The sequence below is a fragment of the Diorhabda carinulata genome, chromosome 4 (assembly GCF_026250575.1).
Source record: "Diorhabda carinulata isolate Delta chromosome 4, icDioCari1.1, whole genome shotgun sequence".
Taxonomy (NCBI): domain Eukaryota; kingdom Metazoa; phylum Arthropoda; class Insecta; order Coleoptera; family Chrysomelidae; genus Diorhabda; species Diorhabda carinulata.
The window spans coordinates 31,215,724-31,227,067 of record NC_079463.1 but is presented as its reverse complement, the minus strand read 5'-3'; the positions used below and the strand labels follow the sequence as shown (position 1 = coordinate 31,227,067).

At 31.6% G+C, this 11,344-nt stretch overlaps 1 protein-coding gene across 1 annotated transcript; it reads right to left on the bottom strand.

The window, feature by feature from the left end:
- Positions 1–4,075: 4,075 nt before the first annotated feature.
- Positions 4,076–10,734, bottom strand: LOC130892307 (facilitated trehalose transporter Tret1-like). Its single transcript, XM_057797666.1, has 2 exons — positions 10,613–10,734; positions 4,076–9,021 (listed from the first exon to the last, which is right to left on the bottom strand). The coding sequence occupies exons 1-2, from the start codon at positions 10,665–10,667 to the stop codon at positions 7,700–7,702; spliced, it is 1,377 nt and encodes a 458-aa protein (XP_057653649.1). The 5' UTR covers positions 10,668–10,734; the 3' UTR covers positions 4,076–7,699.
- Positions 10,735–11,344: the final 610 nt, after the last annotated feature.

Here is an 11,344-nt window from a genome sequence, read left to right as displayed (position 1 = left end):
TTCTTTTAAACGTTCACTATCAACATCATAAGCTTGCTTTATGTAGCCAAAATTAACTTTAAACTAAACTTTTTGTTATACAAATGTGGAAAGCTCTTGACACTGTCTACCAAGTTCTATTATCTAAAAGAGTTTCAGACTTTTTTTCTAGTTTTCAGCGGAAATAAGCTAAATAACGCGAATATTTTCATAACCTATAACAATATTACCAATACAGACTGAAATGACGTATTCTGTGCTCATAACCTCACAAAATTAAGGAATTAACCTAGAAGATGTTAAAAGTTTCCGAACTCTTAGCTTAATTTTAATTTACTGTTAATTTTCTTTCTTTCTTCTTCCAAATCGTAATGTAATTTGTTAATTTAATGGTAATTTTTTATTTTGGCTGCATAATCAATTTCTAAATTGTCACTGGCTTCACAATAACAAACGTCAATGTTCACAAATACGCCACCTATTTTCGACTGCAAAAATTCATTAATCATCCGGTATAGTTCAGTTTTTATCAACATAAAAACTTTGAAATAGTAGTTTATTAATAATTTATAAAGATTGTCTTATTTATGTCGCTAGTCAGTGTGGCATTGTAGGCGGGATTTTTTGTTTTTGATTTATGACCCATCGAATTCCTAATGCATCGATTGCATCCATTTAAATATCAATTGGTTCTTTGTCACTGCCATCAGACAAGGATTATCTCGCATTATTTTACATATTTTGCTCTAACAAATGTGACATTAATCAAAATTGACTTCCAATTCGATTTAAATGCATTCTAATTACACTAGGCAACACTCAAAGTTACCCGAACCAAATCTATTTATCAAGTTACGTCTTTAGCGTCTAAAATCGTTTCAAAATTTTTGTTTTGCCAAATTTTTACTTCTCCATTAAATTCTGTCAGAGTTATCATCAATTATTTTCTCGAAATCACCTTTGGAAGTTGACGTCAAAGAAAAGTCAAAGGAAAAGTCAAAGAAAAATGCTATTACATCTTTAATTAGGAAGTGCTATCTTGCATATTTCAACCTGGACAATATTCAGCAATGACTTTTGGTAAACCAGTGATACGGCACCGTAAAACACGCGGAGGTGTCTTCTGTAACAAAAACAATCCTTTAGTCGGACGCAGTTTCTGTGTTGAAATGAGTTTATGCCGTTCTGAAAACGTGGAAATCCCAAAATAGAATAAGTGGCAGGTGATAAGGGCTCTAAAGATCCTTTAGAAACTCAAAGATCGTAGTATCGGAATTAACCATAGACAAACGAAATAAACACCAGGCTCCAGATACAGATTCTTCTTATTTTGTCCTCTTTAGATTCATCCTTATTTTGTTGTCTCTCTTGCATTGTATTGGCATGGATTTAAAATCGTTTCGTCTGGTCGATAATCTTTAATAAGTCGATGGGTTAGAGGAATGGAGACTGTTGATTCCTAAAAATCAAATCTTCTCCATAATGGAAACAAATTACCATCACTACAAATACAAGATTTTCTTTTATACTTTATGTTAACGTTCTTTTGTAAGTGATTGTTGATATCTGATATTTTAGCCTTCAATTTACCAATTTAATCGTGTTTGTAGTATTTACAATCGGTGATACTGGTGGTGCCTAAATCATAAAAGATAATCCTATTAAATGATTTGCATACACTGGTAACAATAAATTAGTATTACCCAATTATTAACGTCTTTTCCTAGTGTAAACATCATAAATCACAATTAGGAATTGCTGATTCTTCTTTATGTTGCTCGACTGCTTTGTATCTCAACATACAAGAGCAGTGTTTACAAATTTGGGGATTCTATTATCGAACAGGACCGTATCGAGAGTTATAAAATATTTTCCTTTGCATTAAATTAGTTACAGAATCATTAAATGAAATTTTGTAATATGTTTTTCCCTATAAACCAATCGAAAAATATCAATAATATTATTTAGAAACGTGAGGTCTATGCCCGTGGCAAATTAATCGAATGGGGCCCTTTCCCTTGCAATATAAAGAAGCTCAATCAATAATTAATGATTTTCTAGTAACTTTTAGTTCCATTGAAATCACAATTTTTAATTTAGTACAAAATTTCCAGTAAATATGCGAAATGCGGGAAAAAGATTTCGATTCGCAAATGATTGTGCATTTTTTTGCACTGTGAAGTATTGAGCCCTTAACTAATTCTGAACGTGGAGTAGGTAGGTAAAGGTCGTGCTCCGCTCTGTGCAATGATCTTTCTAAAAGGAAGGTAGAATCAATATTTTCAATTTTTCGAAGTCCCGGCAGTGAGCCCTGCTGTTTTGTCTAAATAAATATCTAGCAGCTCTCTTTTCTAATTTGAACTCAAATTGATTCGCACCACACGTACCCCAGAAAGGAAGAGATTGCGACTCAATAAGGGCATAATAAACTGTTATAGAGGTGGATGACTTGAGTTCTTTGGAAACTGATCTTAGCGCAAAACAGGAAGAATACAAAAGGCTGCAATGTATTTTTTTATGATAAAACATTAGTTTTAGAAACGTTGAGACACAAGAGATGAGAATCGCACCATGATTTAAGGGTGATTAGGTCTCATTAATCAATCTCATCACTCACAACATGAAAATTTATGTCAACCATATAAAAATATTTCTTTTTTGTTGTTAAATTAAATAGAATCATAAATTTCACTCAAAATTGTTTAGTTCTTTTTTATTATCTACAGCATACGGGTTCCCATATTTAAGAACTAGTTCTAAAAATTATTTTTCTTGTATTTAATTCAGTTCCAAGAATTTTTGAAATTTCATAATAAAATAAATATATTTTCTTATATTTAATAGTTTGTTAACGCAGCTTTATTTCTTTATCGTATTGATGCCCTGTCAATCTATTTTGTAAATACTGAGATGTCTGTCCTATGTAAACAGCGTTACAAGGTACTTACATAATATCACTTCTTTTGTTTTTTTTTATATTTTAGTTTGATGAAATATATGGATAAGGTATTTATTGAAATAATTTAATAGTTGTTGGAAAAGAAAAAATGTTTTATGTTCAGTTTTTATTATGTGCCTTAATTCGTTTATTTCTTCTTGTAAATATATTATTTTTCATTTATTTCAGGATGATTTTTCTTTAAATGTTTTAATATTTGATTGAAGACCAGAATAAGTTGAAACATCAATTTTCATTCGGTTTTTGAGATTAATTTTCTACCAAAGGAGTCCTGAAACCTAAGACTATTTCAATATTTATATATGAAATATTTCAAAGTAATCACGATTCTCGAATGAGTACTTAGTATTTTGAAAAATATATAAACGTTTAAAATTATTTTAATTATGATAAAACCAATCAGGAACCAACCATAAATTGTGTCATACTAGTTCTAGGACCTCTCTGATCCTGATCCTTATTACAAGTCGTCACATTTTCATCAACCCACTGATAAGACGTGACACATTTTTAAAATTCAGAGAGAAACCAGGTATTTTCAATTTCTACTTTTTATTTCTATTGAATAATCTAATAAAATCAACATATAAGTCAAATAAACAAATAGTTAGTTAAAAATCAATAAAAAACTAATTTAATTGGAAGTAGAATGTCACAAAACTTTAAACCCCCCTTAATACCACACATTGTCACATTTCACGATTAGTATAAGAACTTCTTATATTGAAAATATATAAAAAGATTATTTTAAATATTCATAATAACACCAGTTATGAATGTTCAACACCGATGTTGAGTGGTTGTATAATGAATCGATAACTTGGAGCCTCCCCCGTAGAATTGGGTGGGTATATCCGAAACAATGCAACGATCTAAAACAATGACGCCATAAGATATTTTTTGTTTTAGAAAAACGATGATTTTGTACGTTCGGGTTGGAGGTCAACGTTCTTATTTTCCTTGATTACATATATAAGTAAATTAAATAGTACTGTACAATGATGTGACGTGTAGGAGTGGATGATCTCAAGACACACATGTCGTTTATTTAGACTCACGAAAATACTTACCATGTTGCCAAATTTATTACTTCAACTTTGATACAGTATATTACAATAGATTAAATAAAAACACTTCTAACACGTAAACATATAATTTCATTTTTCTAATGTACATTTGTTTACAAAATAACACGCAATGATGAATTGTTATTTTTCTATTTATATACCGTATATATACTCTTTCTTTTTACACGAGAATATGTGGGTTGAGTGCCTCATGATCACAAAATGTAAGGTTATTGGACAATTAGTCATTGTCACTATGAACCCTAACAAACAGTGTTGCCATTGTGTATAGTTCTTTCAATATATTGATAAAAAGTTAAATTGTAGAGATCGTAGCTAATAAATGAAAAAATGTAGATGTTTTCCATTGGATATCCAAGACTTTAACGTGATTTAATTAGAATGGAAGCATGTATACTCGTGAGAAAAAAAAGTGATTATGGAAATTTTGGAAAGAACGCGTAAACAAGTTTCGCTTTATCAGAGCCATCATCCGGGTCAGATGCATTCGTCACCGCCAAAAAAGACGGTTCCTATTACATTCTTAATGGATCTAAAATGTGGATATCAAATTCTGACGTGGATGGAGTTTTCTAGCTAACGCTAATCCATCTGCTGTGAATTACCAATAATTTATATAAATATTTGAAAAGCATCACTAAATTTAGAAAAATTTTTATCTTTTAAATTGCAAACAAGTTTCAAATCTCAACTTGTTTGAGGTAAATATTATTATGACCATTCAACGGTGGTAAAATTACTTTTTCTGATTTTAGCATCTTAAAGCAATTAGTCTTAGCTTTGTTATGTCTAGTTTATGCTGTTAATAAGTTATTTTTTTGTATAGAAAAAGTATCAAACGAAAAGGAATTGTAAACAATTAAAAGTGTTATAATAATTAACAGTAAAGAAGTCGAATCGCATTAATTCTTATATATTTGGATGTATTGACTTATGATAATCTCAGATTTTGTCGATTTACATCCATTGAAACCGAATGAGATCGTTTGTTGATGTTTATTGACGTCGCTTGAGGTCGAATCACACCAATTCTTATATATTTGGCTGTATTGGCGTTTACTTTTGTCAGATATTGTCGCCTTATATCAATTGAAGCCGATTAAGATCGATTGTCACTTTATGTTGATGTTTATTGACGTCGCTTGAGGTCGAATCACACCAATTCTTATATATTTGGCTGTATTGACGTTTACTTTTGTCAGATATTGTCGCCTTACATCAATTGAAGCCGATTAAGATCGATTGTCACTTTATGTTGATGTTTATTGACGTCGCTTGAGGTCGAATCACACCAATTCTTATATATTTGGCTGTTTTGGCGTTTACCTTTGTCAGATATTGTCGCCTTATATCCATTGAAGCCGATTGAAGTCGATTGTCACTTTATCTTGATTGATAATTTCTGATGTGTGTGTTTCTTGATCGCTTTTTCATGAATTGAATAAGTTTATTTACTTGATCCAATTCTTCAGTAAGCGTCGTTTGTGGTCCAGGTTACGCGCTGGCTAATCCATAACGACAATTTCGACATCATTTACCAACATTTTTCTGCATTAGGATGAAGTTTCCGCCGATAAAACTGACATCCCCTGGGATTTCTTCTGTGTTAGGTTCGCTGTTAATCCCCCCGCTTCGTCTGAAAAGAAACGGGGGTCCAATTATCGTGTTCTATGGCAAATCATTGACGGGCTGCTCGGTGGGCTCAAGTTTAGCTGCCTTAAGTCTTCTTCTGACTATCCAGTAACTCATAGTCAGTCTTCGCGTTTCTTTGAACTCTTGTTAGACATGAACACCAGTGAGGGCACGTTTTCTCAGCGATGTGATGACAATGAATCGGTCTGTTCTCTCGAATAAGCACCTTTTTCTTCTGGAACAGCATCTTCGATGAAAGTTACGACTCTATTGATAACGACGGTAAACTCTGCAGACTGACTGATGTTCAGCGCACTCGCCACTTGATGGATGACCGCTTGAGCAGCTTTATCACTTGTGTCTATTATCACGTTTGATGGTGGTGGGTCAAATAGATAACCTATCATAGTCAATTACTTCTGGTTAGCATTATTGTAAACAAGCATGAAAAAAGGGTGGTTACCGATCAGTTTCAAGCTAATGCTATTAACTTTAAGATTTTACTGAGAAAAATCCAATTTCGTATTCAGTTTTTTGTCAATGGCTTGTAGGAGTGTCGCCTAAATCGCTTTTTTGCGTACCAGTGTCAAACTTCTCATAGTTTCCAATATTTTTTTCTCACAGTCTTGCCTTTAATTTTATTATCATTTAATTCCATTCTGATGAAGTATGTGGTAGAAACGATGATGAAAATAAAAGGTGGATAATGTGAATAAAAGTTGACAAAAATACAAACAGTTAATGTATGAACTGTGAGTAGTGAAGAGCTCAAAAAACTGTGAATAAAATGTATCAGAAAGAGTAAATTATAAAATATTTCGTTCAATGCTACAATGGGAACCAGAAAGTTTAGAAAGTTTGGAATAAATCGATGGAAAGAATATTGTTCGGCTACTGTATATCTGTTTCCAGTCTAAATAAACCACACTATACAGGGTGTCCGACGACGGGTTAAAACTGTCTGTATATGGCAAAATACTTATAGTAAAATTATGAAAATTTTTGGATACGATTCAACTAAAACATTTTCAAAGATTGCCGATTTCCGGTTCTGCCAAAAATCGACTGTAACTTTGTTATTTTGAATAAAACACCCTATATATTGATACATTTTTGAACTCTACGTAAAATTTTAATATAGTTTTGTCTAAAAACTTTTTTCGAAAAATGCATGCTTTTTGAGTTATCAATTTTTTTGTAAAAAATTTGACCTGGTTGTAGATCCTTATAAATTATTTTTTTACGAGGATACCCTTAAAGATATGAAAATGGTTTCTGTTCGTTTGCTTTAAGCAAGGTCAGACGTATTTGAATATATGCTGAAAAATTTTTGATTTTATACAGGGTGTGTATAAAAAGTGTTCAAAGTTTAACTGTAAATTTTTAGAGATGCAGATGCGGGTCAATAACTGGTTTAATTCGATTAACTTGAGATGAACCGTATCGTTTCAAATTGTTGAGGATTCTTCTAACAGTATGGGAGTTTGGTCGTCGTATCTTGCAGCAAATAAAGTTCTTGTCACATTCACCAATTATTGAAAGCAAATTTATATAATCTTCTCACTCAATTTATATAATTTATAGAAAACATTTAATATCTGGATAACGGTAAGGTTTAGGTATAGAAAAGTATACATGAATTTGCTTTATTTTTTACTCCTGAATGCATTAAAATAGAAAAAAATGGGTGGTTCTATTTGAAAAAATTAAGAAGTTTGATTTTTATGAAGATAAACTTTGAGCACTTTTTATACACACCTTGTATAAAATAAAAACTTTCTTAACATAGATCCAAATACGTCTTACCTTGCTTAAAGCAACCGAACAAAAACCATTTTCATATCTTTAAGGGTATCCTCGTAAAAAAATAATTTATAAAGGTCTGTAAGGGTCAAATTTTTTTACATAAAAATTATTAATTTAAAAAGTATGCATTTTTTGAAAAAAGTTTTCAGACAAAAGTATACTAAAATTTTACGGAGATTTCAAAAATGGATTGAACTCACTAATTAGATGAAAAATTCATTTGTTGCAATAATAACTATCCATCCAATATTTTTCTAATTTCACTGAAACTTTTACCTTTAGTTTCAGGTAATAATAGATATAAGAAACCAAAAGCACAGAAGCAAATGAAACTGAAAATAAACATGCAGTAGTACATACCCCAATAACTTGACATTAAAGGATAACAAAACATTAGAATTCCAGCAATGATAGTACCGAAAAATTGAGACAAACTAGAACCCAAAGATCTCAATTCGTTGGGTAATAATTCCGCTCTTAATACTAATAATACTGGGCTGATACCCATCGCAGATGCAACAACGAAACACAACACGGTTATTAATGGTATTAATTTTACTACTTGCGTTAATACGTATCCATTATGTTTAAAATAAAAAAAAATACCTAAGACGAACATAGAACAACCACAAATGAAAAATCCTGTGAGTATCATCGGACGACGACCTAATTTTTCTATTACATTGATAGCCAAAATGGTGACAAGTAATTTAATTGCCATTACTATGAAAGCTAACACTTCTGGTCCTAAACTACCACCAACATCTTTAAAAATAGTAGGCATAAAGCCTATAACGACTAGGATTCCAGAAAGATCAAAAAAACTTATAATTCCCAGGTTCAATATGAATCCTTTTCTAGTGGGTCTATCAAAAATGAGACTTTTCCAAGTTAATGTCGTGGATGGATTGTATGTACGAAGCATATGCTGATTTTCATCAATATTACGTAATTTAATTGTCCTACCTAATTTCTTCAACACTTTCGCTGCGGCAAATTCATCTTTTTTTATCGATAGATAAATCGGCGATTCCGGTATAAACGGACTAACAACAAATACCACAAACGAAGGTAAACTACAAAACAGAAAAAACGATTTAACCGAAGTAACGATACCCAAACCGTAAGCGTAGAGTTGTCCTAAAATTAACATTACTGATAATAAGCTCCCCAAACTGCCTCTATTGTGATCATCGGCTATTTCGGCCACATATGAGGGCAACGTAACCAAACAAAGAGCTTGAATAACTGCTTTCATTAAAAGAAATATGATAAACTGATAGAGGTATCTAGCAAAATATAATGCTACATCTACAATTGTTACAATTGCTGCTACAATTATTAACGTGGCTTTTCTTCCAATTATATCTGGTAATTTTCCAAGGCATATCGTTCCAACAATGATTCCAATCGGACTTAAAGAAAGCAACGCTGAAACTTGTAGAACAGTTATTGATGCGCCAAGTGGATTTATCGATGTATCATTCGATAAAAATTTTGGTATTATTGGAGAAATCCATACCACCCAGCTTCCTGATGATATGAACAGACAGCTTGCTGAAAAAAATGTTATCTACAGGTACAATTCACCTTAACTTGTTAAAGATACAACAAGGAACAGATTTTTTGAAAGTTGTTCCTATTCCAATCAAAATGTTTCTTAAGAACACTTTTTATTATCAATATACATTATTGGATGTTCGTGGAAAGCAAAATTTACTATATTACCACAGATAGACGTGGCTCATAAATACCGAGACATCCAGAACCAAGAAGTTGTGGCGTACAAAACACAATCTGTCTTCAATTCGTCTCAAATTGAATTTTTCGATCCAATATCTTTTAGTAAAATCTTGCAAGGTAAAAAGAATACAATCCCAGTTGCTTGAAGGCGACGAATTGATTGACTTGTATCTTATTCAATGCTTCCATGTCATAGTTATTATTAAAGAAAGATAGAGCGGTATGTACTGTTGGAAAAGAGAGAAAAAGCATCATTGCACCACTCTCTATCTCTTCTCTACTCGCTTCTGATTCCTCCGCCGCTTCTACCACTCGAAAATTCGACGATTCAATCAGAATAGAGTAGAGAGTGACATATAGAGTGATATACTGATGGTCTTTCTCTTTCGATAAGCCTATTTGAGCAATCACGTGGTTATTCGGATTAGTGTCTTCGAAGGACGATTATGTACGCCATAAAAAGGAAATTCAAGATAAGTTAGAACAATTATTTCCGTAAGAACTTATAATAATATGCAAAGCGGTGTTAATGTGTAACGAAATTTCGTAACAAAAAGGCTATTTAATAGATTGTTAAATAAATCAGTTAGTCAGTAAGTCAATTCAAAATTTCGAACCTCTAAAAAACACCAAAGACAGTTTACCGAAGATTCCAGAGTCCGAAGATTAACGTCAAAAATTATTGAGGCCGAAAAGTTTATGGAAAATCATTAGGATGATCAAAAGAGAAATTAATAGATCAAATTAAGAAATTGGCAAAAAACAAAAAGGATCTGGAGCCCTTGAAAACATAAAAGGTAATCATACAGATAAATGGCCATCTAAAACTTATATATAAAATTATGCAGTCAACAAAGGCATGAGATAATGAAAAATATGTTTCCAAAACTCGAACAATTTGGAAGAAATGCAAAGGAATCGGGATCCAAATCGACGATGCCACCATTCAGTACCGAGATGATCATAGAATTATATTGCGAACGACAGAGATGATTTACAATCAGTAGACGCAAATTAAAAGAAGAATACAAAAATCGTGACTGCAGAGAAACGTAGAATAGACACAGTACTTTTGTATAGAAGAAAATAGAATTAGAATAGAAATGGACGCCATAAAAAACCAATAGATCTTCAAGGTTAGATCTGTATGTATTGAACTGAAAGAAGCAGACAAAGAAATACTGAGGAAAAGCAGTTGATTTGGTACGAACACGTGCAGACGATGGTGAAGAAAAGATTGCCAAAAAAATAAAGGAATAGATTCTACAGGAGAAAGGAAGATTAAGATTATCACGGATACTTGGGATAAGAAAGATCTGAACTGATGGGAATTGCAGCGACAAGTAAGAGAAAGTTAACCAGAAATTGATTATACCAAACAAAACTTTAAATAAAAAGGACTTACCCGTTACAACAGAAAAATATAAATAGTTATAATTTCTATGGGATTTTCTATTCATGTTTAGAAAAATAATGATTTAAATGAACAACACGCGCTTTTAGTAAATCAATTGACATTTCTCATTTAGTTGCACAATTCATTTTAATTGTTTTTTATCACCAGATATTTTAAATTAATCTACTCGTTGAAACCAATAAACGTGTTTTTCAGAAAAAAAAAACTAAACGAAACAGTTATTGTTGGATAATATATGCAAACTTAGTTTTGATTGGGCAGAAACAGAAAACTAATGCTGCAATATAATCAATCGAGTAATACAAAATAATAATGAGAAAAATGAGAAATTACCGAAGAAACTACATGATGGATCATGAAGATATATGGTACCTACAGATTGGTTTCATTAAATGATAACTAAAAAGCAAAGAATCATGTGGTGCTGATAGGGATCCTAATATTTAAAGTAAACAAGTACTTAAAAGTATTGACAATTCTTTTATACATTTAGTGAACAAGGCTTTTGAATGTGGTTCGTTTGCTTTTAGTTCAAAAGTGTGAAAAATTACGAAATATTTAAAAAGGAAGAACCAAACAGTCTCCAGAGACTGAAGGTAAACTTAACCCTAAATGTGTTCAGTATGAGTGGCAGATTTGTACAAGAGACTTTTCTAATATTTTTTCTTTCTACGTCTGTCCTGAAGATATAATTTAATATAATATAATATAATATAATTA